General features: G+C 39.7%; 1 protein-coding gene across 4 annotated transcripts in view; it reads left to right on the top strand.

The window, feature by feature from the left end:
* Nucleotides 1-20557, top strand: part of PKHD1 (PKHD1 ciliary IPT domain containing fibrocystin/polyductin) — a 477678-nt gene that overhangs the window by 196921 nt on the left and 260200 nt on the right. For all 4 annotated transcript variants that reach the window (XM_072733695.1, XM_072733698.1, XM_072733700.1 and 1 more), the window contains 6 exons: nucleotides 1456-1666; nucleotides 2455-2612; nucleotides 4911-5102; nucleotides 8350-8475; nucleotides 10952-11008; nucleotides 11460-11590. In XM_072733695.1, coding sequence (XP_072589796.1) covers nucleotides 1456-1666; nucleotides 2455-2612; nucleotides 4911-5102; nucleotides 8350-8475; nucleotides 10952-11008; nucleotides 11460-11590 — 875 coding nt within the window. The remainder of the gene's footprint in view (nucleotides 1-1455; nucleotides 1667-2454; nucleotides 2613-4910; nucleotides 5103-8349; nucleotides 8476-10951; nucleotides 11009-11459; nucleotides 11591-20557) is intronic.

The following is a 20557-nucleotide window of genomic DNA, read 5'->3' as shown; positions in this document are numbered from 1 at the left end:
CATCTTGTCTTTGATAAACATTTTCTATGCTTGGCAGAAAATTTTCTGTGTGGACATTCAAGAACAGATCATAGAAATTTGCATATATATCCATATACATATAAATAGACTTTATTTTATGTTAGTGTTCCCAAAGGTTAAAACATACAAACAAGGAATAAAATTAAAATTATTTTCTTTTGGGATGATTTATGTCTTAATTTCTACCTGCCCTATAATTAGAAATTCTGAACTCTGTAAATTATTTCAAGATAAAATTATTGCCCAAGTAAACTTCAGAAATTACATTATTAACCTAGGGATCCTTCTAAGCCTAGAACAACGTTATTGGTACAAGTGCCCATGCACACACAGGCACATAAATAAAGAGGGAAGTTTAAAATAATTTGAAAATGATTTATTGTCAGCTACCTCTGTAGTTGGAGATTCAAGTATTATTACTTTGCTTTAGTGCAACAAGGGAGGACAGTAATTTGCTGTGGGCTAAAGGTAAATTATGATCTATTGCAAAGGAGGAAGGAAATGTACTGAGGAAAGAAGAAGGAGTTGGGAATAAGCCATGTATTTTCTGAGGTATGGCTTCAAATAATGGCTTGAAGAAAGTCTTTGCCTTGACCCTTGTTGGGAAAGGCCAGAGTAAACTGTGAGACAGACTACCTTCTTGAATCTTTGATAGTTAAGGAGTATACTGGCATGGGGAGGATCAGATGGATGAGCTGGAGCCTGATATAAATCAAGATTTCTGGAGTCTCAAGTTCAACTTTGCTCAGCAAACCCATTGTGGACACACCCACTTTAGAGTTTGAAGGGATCATTTGATACATCAAGACTGAGAACAACCAATCCAAGGTAGTTTTGATTCCACATTCTACTAACCCTATTTGTAAACTGAGTTGCAGTCTTCAGATTAGAGATCTGTTTTGAACTTTTACATCAGAGAGCCTAATAGCCATTTAATTTTATTTGGAATAAGAAATAGGTAGTACAATTTTATTCTCAAAACAATGTGATGCCAGGAAGGGAAAGACTAAAATATGTTTTAGATCTATTATGTGCAAGGTCCAAGCTAAATGTTTCAGAGTCCTCGCATTTAGACCTCCTAACCCTCTGTGGGGAAAGGCCTCACTACTTCTACTTTGTAACTAAGGAAACTGGAGCCCATCCTTGAGTATATTACCCTTGGTTAGAACATGGCAAAACTGATTCAATTGTCAGTTTAGTCTGACTCCAATTCCTGTGTTTTCATCCCATGCTATATTCAATCCTACATTATTTTTATCACAACATGTAGCAGATGAGAAAACTAATATCCAAGGAAAAGTAAAAGCATTGATGCTTATCAAGCCTGAAGCTTGTTTTCCCAGACTCTTCTTTCAAGGATTCCTTGGTTGAAAAACATGATACTCATATTAACTATTAAAATGTGTAAGGCAAGTTTTCCTTGTTCGGCTTTAGGTTTGCTACCAGAAGTGACTTTCACCCATCTTCAAGCAGCTGCCTATGCCAGTGACACAGTACTGGCTCTGGAAGATGCTGTGGATTGGCACCCTGGGGATGAAGCTGTCATCATCAGCAGAATAGGTGTTGGAGGTGCCAAACCCATGGAAGAGATTGTTATTGTGGAAGCTGTGCACAATACAGACCTTTATCTGAGGTCACCTTTGAGGTAATGAACATCAGCTTGGCTCTGTTTAGACAGATGATGAGGACTTTTTTTTTAAAGGTTTTATTTATTTATTCATGAGGGACACAGACAGAGAGAGGCAGAGACATAGGCAGAGGGAGAAGCAGGCTTTTCACAGGGAACCTGATGCGAGATTCGATCCCGGGATCCTGGGATCATGACCGAGCCAAAGGCAGATGCTCAACTGCTGAGCTACCCAGGTGCTCAGAAGATGAGTTTTTAACTGTGTTGGTGTCTGGACACTTGTTTGTCTTTCAGTGGTGTATTTTTACAGTAAATAATGCTAGATGTGTTGATAAGAAAATTAGAAAGCATGAAGCTTTTGTAAGATTTAGACTTTATTGTAGGATTTTATTTATTTATATGAGACAGAGAGAATGAGAGAGCACAGTGGGAGGGATAGAGGGAGAGGGAGAAGCAGACTTCCCACTGAGCAGGGAGTCTGATATGGGGCTCGATCCAAGGACTCTGAGACTGTGACCTGAGCTGAAGGCAGATGTTTAACCAGCTGAGCCACCCAGGCATCCCTGAAAAATTTAGACTTCTTAAATAAGTTTTTCCTGTATGACTCTGCAACTTCTGTCTTACGATGCAATGCACCTAATTTTCACATACTTGTGCCTATAATTCAACTCTTCTGTGTCTGAGTTTGTAAAGAAATAGACTCCCAAGGGAGAATTAGGCTAATCTAGTGGCTTACTATTCTAATAAGATTTGGAGGAATATCTTCAGATGTGTCTTTTCCATGTTTTTTTTTTTTTTTTCTTCAGATACTCTCACAACTTCACAGAGAATTGGGTGGCTGGAGTACTCCATATTTTAAAAGTCACAGTAGTGCTGCTCAGCAGGAGTATTACCATACAAGGAAATCTCACTGCTGAGAGGATGAAGCACCTTGCTTCATGCCAGGAGGCCAGTGATTCAGAAGGTAGAGAGAGATTTTTCTGGAAAGTCAATGAGTGAAAAAGAATGTTCTTACTCTCAAACAATATCTAGTATTGTCAACTTCTTTCAAATGGAACAAACCCTTAACCTTTGCATGCCCATAATATTCTTTAGTTTTCAGAATGCTTTTGATAAATTGTCATTTCATCTCCTACCTTCCACAGCCCTGGAATGAGGTAAGCAAGTGTCCACTTGTGAAATTATTTCTCTGGGAAAAAAAATCCTGTTAAATAATTAAATTCAGAGAGTCAGGTTAAATTTCCAAGGAAATTTGTAATGAAGTCTTAATTCTCATTCTAGGCTCCTTCTAAAATTCTCAGGAAAACAGTTTAATGCTAGAATCACAGACCCAGGCAGCACATTCTTACTGATTAGACTGATAGGGTTCTTGTGTCTGTCCCTACCCCCAACTCCTACTTTTAGAGTTTGTTTTCTGAGTGAACTACCACATACTTTAAGTAAGTGGTTGAAAAAGTCAATTTATCTTCTAGAAGAATAACAGGCACTGAATCACACTGATGTGCCTATTAAACATCTATTTCAGGGATGGTTAGTTTAGTAGGTTATGTTTTGGTTTCCCAGGCTGTAGATTATGAGGCTTTCACATGTTGTGAAGATATCATTTGTCAACTTTGGTTTAGGATGGTGTGGGTGTCAAGGATGACTCCCAGGCATGAGCTCTGGATGGATGATGAGGCTATTTAGTGAGATGGGAAGAGGAACAGCTTTTGGAGTGGGAGGCTACAGATCATGACTTTAATTTTGTACATGTCGAGACAGATGCCAGGCCAGGACCTGAGCAGAGGTGCCTGGTAGTGTCTGGGGCCTGGAAGAAATGTCATGGCTGGAGTTAAAGATTTGAATCATGTCTACATATAGATGCATGTAGGTATAATGTTGGAATGTAGTTGGGTGAGAGAGACTTTGACTCTACCCTCCACCACCCAGTCACCTAGCTCACAAACATATCATTCTGGAAAAGGTTTGGATACTGTGGGTTTGAATTCAGTGATTGACAAACTTAACAATTTTGATAAAATTGAATATTCATTCTATTCAGACTATCTCCATACTCCTCATATAGGCATTCTCAGATCATATTCTCTAAAACACTGCATTTGATTATGCTGCTAGAGAGACCATACTTCTCGATCTCAGCCATTATAAATCTGTTGGTTCCTAATGGAAAAACCCCTGATTTCATCACAACTCTTCAATATTATTACAAAATCCTCAAAGTAAAACAGATCCATAGACATTTATTAGAAAGAATTACATATTACTTGCCCTTTCTTTGTGTGGGGCTGAAGTGTGGAAATGAGGTAGCCAAATAAATATGGGTCCAGGCCACTCAAAATATCATGGATCCTGGGTAGAAATCATCAAAATTGTGATAAATCTTGCAAATATGAAACATCTCTTCATTTACCTCTTATATATTTATTCCTGGGTGTAAGCAAATTTACTGTGAATTATTCACTGTGGAATGATACATCATTTCATATTTGTGGCCCTTTGGTTTATTAGCATGGATAATAAAGAAATAGTTCAGAGTATGATTTCTTATCCATTCTGAGGTTAGTTCACACCACCAAATGCCATGTGTCAATGAAAGCATCCTGGATCCTGAGGTTACAATACTGCAAAGGTAGCTGAGTATAATGCAAGGTGTTGTCCTCACTAGGGAACTGGCCGGGAAGGAGGTGGTGGTGATGGGAGTGTGGCGGATACCACTCAGTTATTTCTCTGGATACCACTCAGTTATTTCTCTGGAGCCCTTTGCCATTTCTGCATTTAGTAGTTTGCTAAGTCCCCAAATGACAAAGCAGCAAAATAAAGAGGAAACCCCACTGGACAGCTAAAGACTAAAAAGAGCTGTGATTACATTCAGTGCTCACATTTCTGCCCTACAATTATCAACCACGAGAAGGTCATTTTATTGCACACGCCCTCCAGGGGATCTTTTGGATTGAAATAAGCATCTATTTAGGTTGAGTTTGTGGGTTATAGCCAGCCTCTTTGTGACAGTAATTAAGGTGATTGATTTGGGGGCTTCTGGAAATAATAGAGTGAAGGCAACATCATGTCCTAGTTATTGGATGTTTTAATTAATAATCCAAAGAGGAAAATCGAAGTAAAAGGGAAATAAGATTATTAAATGAACAAACAATAATGGTTTATCCTCTGTACTTACAGTACCTTTCATACCAGATGATTTGTCTAGAAGCACGTTGCACATGCTTCAGTTCCCCCCCAACCCTGACTTCATTCTGCGTTTCAGGGAATTTGCAGGACTGTTTATATTCCAAGAGTGAGAAGATGTTGGGATCCAGGGATCTGGGGGCCAGAGTCATCGTTCAGTCTTTCCCAGAGGAGCCCAGCCGGGTCCAGCTGAGGGGAGTGCAGTTTCAGGATCTGGGGCAAGCCTTTCGTAAGCATGTGAGCTCACTGACTCTGGTGGGAGCTATGAGAGGTAAGCAGGTCCAGGCTTATGACTTCTCATTTTTCTCTCTTCTTCTTTGCTCAAGGCTTTGCATGCAGGGGTCATGATAGGTGACATATGGGGACATGGGAGTTCAAAGGTGGATAATTATACTCTAGATCTGTGGTTCTCAAATTTTAGTGTGCTTAACAAAAATTATTTGGGGAGTTCACTAAAATTTAGGGCTATAGATTCTGCCCTGAAAAATTCTGGTCTAAGCTAGGCCTCGCATTCTGAATTTTTAAAAGCAAACTTTGTGATTCTAGAACAAGAAGTCCAAGGAGTACCCTGTGACAACCATCAGTAGAGGTATAATAGACATGGAGTGAACCACACACATCAGTGTTTTGAATCCTGCTTCTGTCATTTACTAGCTTTTGATTACAGGCAAACTGATACTGAATACTATAAATAATCTGTGCTATGAGAGCCCAGGCACAGAAGAAAGAATTTCCATACGAAGTTGTCCTAACTTGAAGATATCTTCCATCTGGGAAAATGAGAGAGAATGGGCTGAGAACCAGATACTTTTCCTGGGTGCCATGGAGTAGCCAGAGCGTGCAGATCTTGGCCAGAGCTAAAGATACAGGAACGGGGATGCCTGGGTGGCTCAGTGGTTGAGTGTTTACCTTCAGCTCAGGTTATGATCCCGGGATCTGGGATGGAGTCCCTTAGCAGGCTCCTTGTGGGGAGCCTGCTTCTCCCTCTGCTTGTGTCTCTTTCTCTCTCCGTGTCTCTCATGAATAAATAAATTCTTTTTTAAAAAATAAAGATATAGGAAGGGAGCAGGAAGCAGCAAATGCAGGTGAGAACAACTAGGTGAAAAACAAAACCAGAACCAGAAAGGAAGCATGTAACCAGATATAGAGAAAGGTTCTGAAACCAAAGTTAGAGAGACATAGAAGCATCCAGGGCAAAAGTCCAATACCAGATGCAGACATGCAGAGATGCTAAGTAATGAGGATAGCAGCTTCCTTTCTGAATCATCCTCCCAACCCCCAGCTCCTCCAGTACCCACACGTTCAAGCTTTGCCTTCCTTGAAAGGGATGGTGCTCTGGGAGTGATGTCTAACAAAGAGTATCAGGGCCTCCTTGGAGGTTCAGATGAGTCTTGAGAGATGCTAGGATTTCAGCAGGCTAAGACAAAGTAATCCTTGAGGTCCTTGAGGGCAGAATATTGTCACCTGCAGCATTTTTTTCCACATCTCAAATTGTCAGCACACCAAGGATGTCTATTTATACTAATTTTCCAGATCTCCTCCACATTATTTATTTTTGACATTCATTTAGGGAGATGGTTCCTAATATGGCTCCTCCCCTAGCACACTGGGATGATCAGTATCTTTGTGCCCTACTCTCTAATTCTTTGGTCTCCTGGTGCTTATCATGCTGCAGAAAGTTTGATGTGGAACCAGTTCTTTATAAATCAGGATAGCCGTCACATATGAGTTCTCAGTTGAACATAAACAAATGCTCAAAAGTCAATCTGCCTCTGCCAGCCTGCTTCAGAATATCTAAAGTTTTATCTATTTTTTAAATTTGGTTTTAGTTGAAAAGGGTTCAGTGCTTTAAAAGGTTTGAAAATCACTGAATGAATACATTATCCCTTATAGGTCCCTGTTAATATGCAATTGTCTTTCCTGGGAGGGGTTAGAAACTTCTGGCATGCTTGCCAGAGAATCTTTTATTGTTTCATGCCCTGAAGACTCTTGAACCCTCTGTGGCCAGTTGCCTCTAGCCAGGGGAGTTAAAGGGTGTTGAAATCTTTGCTACTTGTGCAGGTAAATCCCTGAATTCTGCCCATAATAGCTCTAATCATTAGTACTTATTGATTGTTCGAGTGGGCAGACCTAATTGAATGAATGATATAGTAGAGATCTGGAGCCAGGAAAAGTCTGCAACAGGCAGTGTTTCCTACAGAGGTAGGTATGGATGGGTTAACTTATTGGGGAGTAATGTGAGGGTACCATACCAGAGGAGCTGAGTTCAAGGGGAATGTGGAGGCTCTGTGTCTATAGTCACATTATAGTTGAGAATTTGCTGGATAGCTCTAATTGAAAAGTCAAATTATTCCATGAAGCAAAGCAAATTTTTCAGTACTTCAAACATTTGATATTTATATATCTCCCTACCTGAGAATAATACAAAACTCCTTTATCAGGGTTTATCATTTAATTATCCATTATTATTTTATTCTATTTTATTTTTTTTAAAGATTTTACTTATTTATTCATTAGAGACACACACACACAGAGAGAGAGAGAGAGCGGCAGAGACACAGGCAGAGGGAGAAGCAGGCTCCATGCAGGGAGTCTGACATGGGACTGGATCCTGGGTCTCCAAGATCATACCCTGGGCCAAAGGCAGTGCTAAACCACTGAACCACCAGGGCTGACATCAAAATAAGATACACAAGTGCAGAATTTACTTAGTTTTGTTCACCTTTGTCTCTAGCAAAATGCCCAATTCCTGAAATACATAGTCAATACTCAGTAAATATGTATTTATCAACTGATCCAGTGGACATAACTTGATGGGGGGGGGCATAAAATATGCCCATGGAGCCAGGGTAATGATTTTCCTAAGTGTCAATTTCTTTTGGCACAATATAGGTACTTGCCCTTCATTGTCTTAAACCTACCACATTCAAATGTGAGAGTCATGATCCTCAGGTCAACCTCTGTCTTTGCTTTCATTTTGCAATAAGAATCTCTGGCTGTCTTGGGCCAAGAATATAATTGCCTGGCAAGTTAAAAAAAAATATGTCATAGCTTGAAGAAATGATGACTGTATCTTCTGATTATGGAAGATGTGATTTGCAAAGATCAGATTTGTTCCTTCAGAAATACTCTTTATATTGTCCTTGACTTCTCATTAGCCACTGTCAGCCATATTGTGATAAGAATAGATACCAAAGATGGTAGTCAATTGGAAACCCTGACAGCCATGAGTCCTTTGGTAGTTTGGCCATATTGTCTCTTTCTCAGATGGTTTTCTTCTTTCTAGCACCTGACTCTCAGATTCTACTTTGCTTATCTCTGGTATCTTTGAGGGACATTGGCCTGAGTTACCCATCTTCTTGATTTGATTTCTTTTTCCAACTCCTCATTTCCTGATTTTCATCATTGTATGGGAGAATGTTCTCAGTTATATTACAGTTTGCTTTGGAAATGATCAACAGAATCTGAGGAGCCATCAAGACTCACTTCAAATGTTTGCCTTACTCTTTCCTCTTCAGATTCCTATGTACAAGGCTGCACAGTGTGGAGCTCCTTCAATAGAGGCCTCAGCATGTCAAGGACCTTGGGCCTGAAGGTGGACAGTAATATATTCTATAATATTTTAGGCCATGCACTGCTAGTGGGTAAGAGATGAGCTTGTTTCATTTAGGCATTCTTGATTAGGACAAATCATTTTTTGAAAGGAATTTTACCAAAATTTGAATTCCCAATCTATAAAAACTTTAGCCTCTGATCATTGGAAGTAGGACATAGTTAAAATTCTGAATTTAAATTTACCCATGACTAACTAGTTCCCTAAACTTAATCACAAGGAAACTGGTCTTTTAAAGATGACATTTCAATTAAGGTTAATAGATATGAAAGGGGAGGTTTTCAGATATACTTTCAGCAATTTTCACAATAATTCAAAGTCACATAAATAAATCTCTATACAGTCTCAAGGAATGTCAAGCCTTGATGTTGACAGGGAGTTAAAAATCCTGAATTCTGTTCTTAGCTTCTCCCATGGCTTGCTAAAGAAGCTCACGTTTGAGAATCTTCTGCTTGATCACTTGTATCTACTTTTTTCTCCTAAAGTTCATTCCCCTTGCAGAACCCAGAATTATCCTTAAAAAAACTCAAGTTGCATCATATCACTCCTATGTTTTAAACTCTTTAAGAATTTCTTATTGCTCTTAGGATACAATTCTAAGCCCTCAACTTGACTTAGAAGACTCCTTTAGTGATTTTTGTCTCTATTAAGGTTTTTAAACTTGTCCTGCTCTTTTGCTATTCCTCTGTACTCTAGCTACACTGGACTGTTTTAATTCTTTCAAAAGGTCACTTTTTTTTTTTTTTTTTTTTTTTTGCCTCAAGGCCTTCTCACAAGCTCTTTTCCTCTCGTCAGACTCCTCCTACGAAGTTCTCTCCCACACACTCCCAAGTCAAGGACCTTTATTTAAGCTCTGAGCACCAGTCATTATTTATTGATTTAAAATTACATATCATGTTCATGTTTCTGATCATCTGATTGATGTCTATTTGTACCACCAGATTTCATGTGAACACAGTTTCCTTAGCATGGAGCACATTAATTAGTACACATTAATTAGTGCATTGTAGGTGTATTTGTTGAAAGAAATGAATGAATTCGTAAACAAAAGGTATTTGAATACACTGAAATACAAAAGGAAATCAGAGGTTTTAAATGGAAGTCAGACTATATTTGTTAAATAGTGTTTTATATTTAAATTAATTCTGTGATATCATCATTGGAAACACATATGTGTTTCATTTAAGAACAATCTGTTAAGAGCTGTAAAGTTCCTAATCCTGAGAGGGAAACTATTCAGTGAGAAAATATGGATCATATAAGCTTGCTTTAAAACAAACTCCAGCTCTAAAAGACAAAGAACTAAAGACAATAGTGACAATCAGGTGCAGGGAGTTCTTTTGTTTGGAAAAGAACACCTACAGGGCAGTTAAACTAACAGATGGAGGGTTGACTTTGTCTATTCTTACTCTTGGTTTGTGTAAGGGAAAAGTTTGCTGAAACCCAGAGCAGAAATTCAGGAGGGTACACTAACAACATTACTGTAGCAGAAAACAATTGTATGGAATAGACATTAACTAGGCGAGGAAGAAAACCTGCAGGGGGAATTTAGCCTTTAGAGCTTTTTGTGAATTTGAGGCTCTTGACATCTATTATACCGCAAGTGATGAAATAGAATATTTGTTTTTTCTATTTGTGCAGTATAGATAAAGTGCTTAATTTCATGCAAAATGGGATTGTAAACCCAGTTCATGAAATGACATGGAAACCCATATACCTAGATACCTAAAAAGGAGAAGGTTCTGTGGGGCTGTTCCTTATTGATGCCACATACGTGGCTAATCAGTCTCTGTGGCATGGTCCATGTTCTTTTATTCTCCTCTATTCCAGACCAGTGCAGGTAGTTGGTGGCTGATACGAATAGCTAGGGAAGGGATTGGAGCTGACACATGCATATATGGCATTTGACTATGGAGACAGTCATTTTTTTTATAATAAATTTATTTTTTTAATTGGTGTTCAATTTGCCAACACACAGAATAACACCCATTGCTCATCCCGTCAAGTGCCCCCCTCAGTGCCCATCACCCATTCACCCCCACCCCCCGCCCTCCTCCCCTTCCACCACTTCTAGTTCGTTTCCCAGAGTTAGGAGTCTTTATGTTCTGTCTCCCTTTCTGATATTTCCCACACCTTTCTTCTCCCTTCCCTATATCCCCTTTCACTATTATTTATATTCCCCAAATGAATGAGAACATATGTTTGTCCTTCTCCGATTGACTTACTTCACTCAGCATAATACCCTCCAGAGACAGTCATTTAAGACTCTTCCTAAGAAGTAAAATTGTACCTCTACTTCTTTGTTCTTTATTCTGTTTAAAATGAACTTAGCATTCACTATAGTACTCCAGAACTAAAAAGCCCATATAATCTATATCTCTTTGGTCCATAAATTAAAAACACAAAACCAAATTTAAATAAAGAAGAAATAGTGTGGCTGTATCCCTCATTTTTCTGGGTGGCATAAAGTGTGCTCAATGAAGTAACATGACCTTTTTTTTTCTCAGGTACAGACATGGACATAAAATATATCTCTTGGGAGGCTGCCCCTGAAAAAAAACCTGGTAAATATGTAAATTGTTTTTTTTAAAGATTTTATTTATTCATTCATGAGAGAGAGAGAGAGAGAGAGAGAGAGAGAGAGGCAGAGACACAGCCTGAGGGAGAAGGAGGCTCCATGCATGGAGCCTGACATGAGACTTCATCCCAGGTCTCCAGGATCATGCCCTGGGCTGAAGCTGGCACTAAACTGCTGGGCCATTGGGGCTGCCCTGTAAATTGGTTTTAAAACTAGTTACACTCCACTTAAATTGTCATATATTTTATAGACAGGTCTGATGGCAAAATGTTAGATATCTTAAATTGTGGAACATACTAAATGTTTTTTAAATATACGTATATATATTTATATGCATTATTTAAGCTATAACGTGTATTAGTAGAAGCAAGACTGTTATGTAAATTTTAATTATATTTGTGATTCCCCTGGGTTTGATTTATCTTTTCTTAAATTAGACTGGTCAGAACAGGGAAATATAATAAGAAACAATGTGATCATCAGTATTTCTGGCACCGAGGGACTCTCTAGTCCTGAAATGTTGACACCATCTGGGATCTATATCCTCAATCCCACCAACGTTGTAGAGGTAAGATCTGGCTCCACTAGGAAAGTCAGAGCTGAGAGGCCATAAAATTCACTACAAAAGTTATTTGGAAGTGGCAGCAGTAGTAGGATGGTATAACATGTTTACTTGTGGCATACTGGTATTGAAAAACAACTTTATGATTTTATGTTAAACAAGTGCTTTAGAATAAATGTAATCATTTCTCTCAGAATTCCTGTGAATACTCTTTGAAGCAGTAACTATATGTAGCAAAACAAAGTAGATAATGATTATTTTCTGGTCCTTTAGGATAATGCACACTACAATATCTTTCTGAGCTATCTGCTATGCTTGCTGATTTTTGTCTCGAGTCCAATAATAATTACTTATTAAGTTTTCATTATCTTACTATATCAGTTGGTCATATTGTTGCCCTTTAAGAGTATTCAGAATGAGAGATCAGTAATCATGAGATATATGAGATCATGTCAGATTCCAGGACAAATAAAGTACACTCTGATGGTCTTTCATATCCCATTATGTAGTACAACTGAACGTTACTTTTCCTTGGTAAATTTCTCTATAACCACTTTAAGAATTTTTTTTTTTTTTTTTGAGTACAGTTGAACCAGAGATCCATGAATGAAGAGTTACATCAGAGTAGTGGAAAGGCCATTTAGTTTCCCTTTACAATGAGTCTAACCTATGGATGGATCATCTACCGAGAGGTTAAGGGCCTTAGTCTTCCAGGACATTTGTCTGAGCATCTATTGTATCGTGGCAATTATGCCAGATTTCTGAGGAACCAAGAAAATGAACTTCTCTCTTTCTCTGATCATTTGTTTTTAATTACCTTCAGTTGAATAACCCCTAATAAAAGTCATGGTTATCTCCTCAACCTTCCTCCAGACTCTTAATTACGCTTATTCCAAGCACAGCACTTACACACCATTTTAGGTGCCTAATAGGGGCAGCTAATATGCCAGTGAGGAAAGGAAGCAGAACTGCTTTAGATTGAAGGAAACCAAACTCTAGGCCCAGAACAACAAGAGTAGCATTTAACTTGTTGGTGGCTAGGAGGCTTGTTGTACCGTTATGCCCACAGCTTTAGGGCCTAAAGAACTCGGTTGCTGTTGTTGTTGTTTTTAAGATTGTATTTATTTATTCATGAGAGACACACAGAGAGAGGTAGAGACATAGGCAGAGGGAGAAGCAGGCTCTCTTGCAGGGAGCCTGATGCGGGACTCAATCTCAGGACCCCAGGATCACGACCTGAGCCAAAGGCAGATGCTCAACCACTGAGCCACCCAGGCATCCCAAAAACTGTTTTTGTATGCTTTCTCACACAACTTAACTTGACTACATTGAAATACCCAGAGTCAAATAGGTCCTCAGGACCTCACATGAGGTTGGAATGTATCTAAGTCCTGCATTGAATGGCAGGTGTAATGCCCATCTGACTTTGCTTCTCTGGGTAGCACAATGTCTGCTGGCATCACTGAGTTGGCTATAGGTGCATGGGACTTGGGGGCCATCTAAAAAGCTGATAGGTTGCCTGCACTTTGGCAGACTGACCTGTGAACAGTATCAAGTCAGCAAGGACAAAACTGAGTCTGAAGCAAGTTCTTTGTTTCTCATTAGATGCTTTCCATTTTTATCCATTTATTTTCTCTGCTTATATTCACTTTATGAAAGTAAAAACAAAAACAAAAACAAAAAAACAATGTGTATGTTTTGAGAAGGAGGCTTTAGTTTAAGCTGGTAGTGTAGATTCATTAAACATATTCATTAGGTGTATTCCTGGCATTTTCATCTTTGATGACCTTAAAATTCTGCAATTGTCTTTTCATTAGCTTATTAGCTTTTAGACCCTAGCACAGAATCTGAAGCATAGTAGTTGCTCAGTAAAAATTAAGTATAGTGAATTAATGAATGTAAGTAGAGTTCCATAATCAGAGAATGGAGGGAGGAAAGAGAAAAGTAAAGAATAGATTCCAAGATCCCACAATTATTCTGATCACTGAAAAATAAGATGTTTATCTGATCCAGCATTTAAATCCTGTGGGACTTATCTCTCAGTGTTAAATATTACACAACACACTGCAGTTTTTTAGCTGCATGTCACTGGTGTTGTGCTATGCTGTCTCTTTTGAATCCTGTTGTTTAGAATGTATCATGACTAAAGACATAGGTGGTAACTGGTGTATGTGGCAAAACTTAAAAATTATGAACCTCTCTTGACCCTTAGGGCCAATGAAGGTCATTTCAGTCATTGAGCAAACAAGTTCATTAAGTGTATCCCATGTGAGTGATCCACAGAGTACTTCGAAAACTATATTTTAGAAATACGCCGTAGTTCCCAAGGAATGATAAAGAAGCTATGCAAACAATGATGTGTGTGCATGTGTAATATGTGAAATAGGAAGAAAACCTTCCCTCTTCCAGGGTATTTCTGGTATTTAGGAGAGAAACATTCCTGTACTCTGAGGAATCATTTCATGGGTTGTGACTTCTATGTCCTGCTATGTAAGTGGTTCAGTCAGACTACCCCTAACTGGAAGGTCATCAAGTCTAGGGTATACTCAGGATTTGTATCCTTTTCTCATGCCTTGCTTTGAAGTTTTATTACAGCCTGGCAAAATATTTTTTTAAAAGTAACTGTATTTTTGTAATATCTTGGGATTTTTCTTTTCTTGTTTTTTATTTTGAAATAATTTTAGACTTAGAAGAAGTTGCAGAAACAGGAGTTCCTGTGGGCCCTTCCTTCAGCTTCCCCCGTGATACTGATGGGGAACAGGGCTAGCTGAGGACAAAGCACAAGCTGATATCCCACAAAGGACCCCCATCCAGAGTGGGATATGTATGACATTCCTCAGGAAGCTTCCAGTTGTTTTAATGTGAATGCCCTGCTAGAGGGAAAAGCAGTCTTTAACTTGACAATGACAAGGCCTCCAGTATCTTGTAGGTCCTCCTTAGCATGAAAATCCTTTTGAAATCTCCTTTTTCCTTAACCTTCCCCAGTTCTTGCGTATATAACCAGCTACCCCTCACAACCCTGATGCAGCAGCTCTTCCTGCTCATGGGTCCTGTCCCCTAGCTTTACTAAAACAACCATTTTGCACCAAAGATGTCTCAAGAATTCTTTCTTGGTCATCCGGCTCTGGACCTCACCCCACCAAACTTCACCTATATTCCAAAACTTCATTACTATCACCATAACCATTGTCAATCCCTCAGTAATACCATAACTACAACCATAACTGTCACCATATCAACCCTCGCCATAGCAATATCAAAACCAGGATGTTGACAATGGGACAAAACCATTAACTAAACTAAAGCCCTTATTTGGACTTGGAGAAGGTGACTTAATCCTAGTTGCTGGGCAACCACTTCTCATAGCCTAACCTCTTCTCATATACAGGAGTCTGACTTTGAAATCTGTGGCTTGGCAGACAGGCAGGGAAGAAACCATTGATCCTTAGGTGTCTGCAGTGATTTATGGTAACATGTTATTCCCAATTGCCCTGACCCAGAGCCTAGGACCAAATGCTCTGCCACCAGGCAAGGAATTTGCCTTGGCTTCTAGTCAGCCACCTCAACCTGGCACAGTAGAAGGGGATTTCAAGTGTGATATTCCTTTGTAGATTTCATAGCCACGAGTGGTCTGTCTGCCTCCCTGCCCAGGCTGCAGCCAAACCAAGCCCAGGACAGTTTCTCTCAGAAGCAGAACCTGAGCTTTGTGTCTTTTTGCCGGTGATAGGATAGTCAAGCGTGCTATTCCTGTTTCAGTGTCTGAGGAATTTGAGGTATTCCTCTGAGTACTCCTTAGGTAGTAGTATTGAAAAGGAGTATTGAAAAGTAGTCTACTTTGCCATGCTTTTCACAAAGAGATTGGTGGTGTGGTTCTTTGGTGCTTCACCTATGGCATTTAGAGCATTCTTTTATTTCTTTTTGTTTTAGATTTTATTTATTTATTCATGAGACTCATGGAGAGAGAGGTAGAGACACAGGTAGAGGGAGAAGCAGGCTCCCCAGGGGGAGCCTGATGAAGGACTCAATGCTAGGACCCTGAGATCATGACCTGAGTCAAAGGCAGACGCCCAACCACTGAGCCACTCAGGTACCCCCATTTAGAGCATTCCATTTCCAGGCTGTCTTCCCTTGACTCCGCAGCATTTGAATCTGTGACTGTTTAGGGAGATTTCTTGCTATCTGTCTAGAGGCTCCATGGTTCCATCTTTTCAGTAGACATAACTTATGTCAGCCTCAGGTTGGAAAGTCTTTGCTCTCAAACAGCAAGGGGCTGTTCACTTCCAGAGCTCTAGACTATCCCATGTTTCTGTAGGTACTGGAAATTTCCCATGACCAGACTCCTGTTTAGGATAGTCCGTGGAAAAACCCTGCAGACAAGCCCTTTGGAAACATCCATTTAATTTGAGGGGAATTTGTTCTGGTTTGTGAATCAATTTTGTAAGGAATTCTGTGTTTAAAGGCCAATTTCAGTTCTCTAGCTCTCCCTACTCAATAGCTAATGTATATTTAAGAGCTGCCTGAAGGGTTAACTCACTTTTTTTTTTTCTAGTGATTATAGATGCACACCTCAAGGAGCTGGCTTACTTGGGCAGTTAATTTCTCTCTGGAATTTCTCTTGCTTGAATGTCCATAATACATTGACTTCCGCAAAGAATTGATTTCCACACAAAATTCCCTGCTTGCCTTAAACCCTTCCCCACAAGCCGCCGGCTGCCTGCATAAATATGTGGTTTTTCCTCATGAATCATTTGTAGCATACCCAATTGGAATGGAGAGTAAAAAGGGCTGGGAAGTAATGTGATCTGACTGCTCAAGTGCTTCTTTTATAAGAAAAGTGAGCCTTACCAGCTAACAGAAGACCAAAGTTACAATATCCTGCCCAACTATAAATGCACTTGGAAAGCATTTCTATTTCTATATGTTCACCCAGATGTTCCATAAATGCTAATGACACTAGGGCAGGTGATTCCACAAATCTATTCCTTTGCTCAAAATATGTACTCTCTGAGCACCTGTCTGGCAAAAGTAATGTATATGAATGTAGTCCATGGCATATATTATTGAAATCCCAGAATCTTTTTCCCTTCTGGTAGAGTCTTGGTAATGAATGAGCATTTCATTGGTAATGATCTAGAGGTGTACGTGCAAATGAGATGTGCCTTTCTCAGTGTTTATATACTTGCAGAAAAGGTGGGTGTTTAAGAAGTCTCCACTCTCTAACTCTCAGTGCTTATGTACTCATGTCTTTTCCCATGGCTCACACGTGTGCTAGAGACACAGTTAATCCACGCAGGCTATGTGGAAGGTTGAGCTTCACCTGGACTTCTCTGAGGAAGGTTCCAGTTGTGTAATCATAACAGAATCAGTAGCCATGTTACTTCCTTGTGTTTCTATGAGGGCTAAAGAGATAATGGATTTGATGCTAATTAGTAATTATTTTTGGGAATGCGTGATGTCAGATTTAAATGTTTAAAAAGACATGCATATCCTCCTAGTAAAGACTGTCAAAGTACTCTTACTGTAATTAACCATGTTTTTATATTTTGGTGGTCTTTCCATCAAAATTTAGAGATTTACTGAGGGAAAGCAGGCATGGGTTGTTTCCACAACCCATAGCACTAGTCTGGATTAGGGGTCCTCAATCATGATAGTATTAGTAGTTTACGCACTAATTCTTTGTTGTGAGAAGCTGTCCTGTGTACAGCAGCATTCCTGACCTCTACCCTCTGAAGATCAGTAGCATCCCTCCCCTTCTGTTTGTGACAACTGGGAATGTCTCTAGAGCGTTCCAAATGCTCTCTGGGAAGCAAAATCATCTCTGATTGATAGCTCCAGCTCTAAACTCTGCCACTTCAAGATGATTGGAGTCTTAGAGATGGCCCAGGTTTCCTGAAGTCATGCTAGCATCTTGAATAGTAATTCATCCTCATATTATATGATGTCCCAAAGTCACTTGTGCCGAGTTCCGTGTGGTAGGTGAGACCTGTGATTAGAATCTTAAATGGCCTCAGGAAATGGGAGAAATGCTCGGAATCCAAAATAAGGATGTACAGGAGAGAAGGGGCCACTAGTCCACAAAGAAAGAAAATGTTCTGTAACTGAGTAAGAAATGAGGTATGGTGGGCTAATTACAAATGCCCAGGATGACAGAGCCTTCCAGCACACAGTGAATAATAAGCTAAAAGTTAAGGAAATAGCACCTTGGTTGTGTCAGCATGTGCTGGCTCCCTGGTCAGGTCTTTGTTGCTCCCTGCCAGCCATGTTTGATTAACTCTGGCCCTCAGTGACGCTTCCCCAGAGGCGGGAGACCTCAAGGGACTAGAGCACTGGGGCATTGGCTCCTCTTCTCACATGAGGCAGAAGTTGAGTATTGCTGGTTTTAAAACAACCTGTTAAAAACAAAGACAAAGGGGATCCCTGGGTGGCGCAGCGGTTTGGCGCCTGCCTTTGGCCCAGGGCGCGATCCTGGAGACCCGGGATAGAGTCCCACGTCGGGCTCCCGGTGCATGGAGCCTGCTTCTCCCTCTGCCTATGTCTCTGCCTCTCTCTCTCTCTCTCTCTCTCTCTCTGTGCATGTGACTATCATAAATAAATAAAAATTAAAAAATAAATAAATAAATAAAAACAAAGACAAAAACAAAAACAAAAACCACAACAAAAAAACCCAACCTGTTTCAATTTTTCCTCCACATTGACTTTGCTTGGCTTTGTGTGCACGTGTGTGCACATATGTATGCTCCTCGTGGAACATGTAGCACACCCAGAGAGGACAAGTTTTTAAAGTTCCCTTCCATAGGGAACACTGCTATCGAATGATGACCAGTGGTCTAGTCAGGTTCAGAGAGCTGCCTTTCATAATACCTCAAATTCTTTCATTTAGGAATTGAAGTCAAGAAAGTATTAGTCTAGAATGACTGAAGCTATGGGCTGAAGTAATTTTACTCAACCTAAGGGTAAATAGGGAACAGCTACAAGTAGAAGAGCGTACCTGCAATCTCTACCATCAGTCCTCCCTCATTCAGAATGGAGTAAAACTCCTGAGCCATGTGAAAGGCTGTGAGAGGGCTCTGGCCTGAGTAACCAGAACTCCCTCCTTCAGTTCTGACCTTTTTCGTGTGTCCTGTCCTAATATCCATGTTCCCCATGTGTGCATTAGCATTCCATAGGCTTTGCAGACAATCTCAATCTTTTCTTCTGTTGTTGTTCAAAAAACTCATGTCAGCAGCCAGTCCTAGTTAACTTGATGCCTATAATATAATGTGATAGTGCTTAATGCCTTAATGCAGGAGTTTCAGACCCCCCATCCTCCTTAAACATACTCTTCAAAATGCCATGTCATTTCCTGCTGACCAGTGGGATGTGGCTCAGTTCCTCACCCACGTGTCTTTCTGTGTCCTCTGAGCTGAGTGTGCTATTTTTTCCCCTTTGGTGGGAATGGAAGGGGTTTTATACTGGGATTTGGGTGTGAACAGAACAACTCTTTAGTTAACTCTGACCTGAAAAATGCTCTCTAATTTGAGGAAACCTATATTTGTGTAGCAATACCATAAACTATTCCAGTCTTGTGCACAGATTACTTGGTGTCTGAAGGGTTAACTTACCTTTTTCCTGTGAGTATAATGGTGCAACTTAAAAAGCAAGTTTACTTGGACAGTTAATTTCTCTCTGGGATTTCTCTTGCTTGAATGTCCATGCCACATAGACTTCTGCAAAGAAGGTTGCTCAATATATTTCATCCACTATTAGGAAGGCCAGGACAAACTCTCCAGTTTTGCCCTTAATCTGGTGATATGACTGCATTGCACTCTACTGTTTACATTTCTTCACTTATGGCATATTGTTTGGCATCTTGATTCTGGGTCTTGCCTTCATATCTCTACTTTAGTCTATAATCTCTGACACTTTCCGGTTTGGACACAAATGGAACTGGCTTTGAGTTATTAGCTCTGCGACTTTGAAGAATTTACTCAAATTCTCCAAGATTCAGTTTCTTTGTGAAATTATAATAATAACATATAACTCAGAATTGTTGTGAAAGTAAATGAGACTAAAATCTGGTACCTGGACAATAGCAGCTTCTCTAGAAATCTTAACTATGGAGTATTACTATCATACTAGGTTCTAAGTTAAGAACAAGATTAATATTTCTAAGGAAAAGAAAAATTCAACATAAATGCAACTTGCAGGGGTACCTGGGTGGCTCAGTCAGTTAAGCGTCTGCCTTCAGCTCAGGTCATGGTCTCAGGGTCCTGGAATTGAGCCCTGCATCAGGCACTCTGCTCAGTGGGGAGCCTGCTTCTCCCTGTCCTCCCTCTTGTGTTCTCTCTCACAATCTGTCTCTCAAATAAATAAATAAAATTAAAAAAAAGAACTTGCACTGAGTTGGATGATCTTTTTGCTGGAGATCTGATAACAGATTCCCATCTTGATTTTCTATGTCTCTATCCTCCTGCAGTTTTCTATAGTGGCTTCCATATGAAGGTGGCTCCCAAGGCAGCTGACGGCAAAATTGCCAGGAAGTGAATTCTTCCAAGTGTCTGTCTCCTCTTTGAACATCTCCTGGAGCCCTTGATGACTAGACAGTACACTGTTAGTATCTCAGTCACCTCCAGAGAAGTAGTTCTCAAAATGGGGTTAAAAAATCACCTCTATTGGTGATCACCACCTATGGTGCTCAAGAGTACAGAAAATTGTTCTCCAACTCTTCACCATCACCTTCAGTGCCTGCTATGTCAGAGTATCTACTGGTGGGGGCCTAGAAATCTGTATTTTATATACTTCCTCCCCCTTTGGGGTTTCCAAACAAAATACAACATATGTGGCTAAATTTAAATTTCAGAAATGTAACTAATTTTTAGTATAAATATATCTTATACAATATTTGAGATATACTGAAAAAATAGTTGTTTCTTTCAAATCTGAAATTTAAATCTTCCTTGGCCTCTGTGTTTTTGTTTGCTAAATCTTATAGCT

This window comes from Vulpes vulpes, chromosome 1 (assembly GCF_048418805.1).
Source record: "Vulpes vulpes isolate BD-2025 chromosome 1, VulVul3, whole genome shotgun sequence".
Taxonomy (NCBI): Eukaryota; Metazoa; Chordata; class Mammalia; order Carnivora; family Canidae; genus Vulpes; species Vulpes vulpes.
Note: the sequence above shows the minus strand (reverse complement) of the source record. Positions and strands in the feature narration are given on the sequence as shown.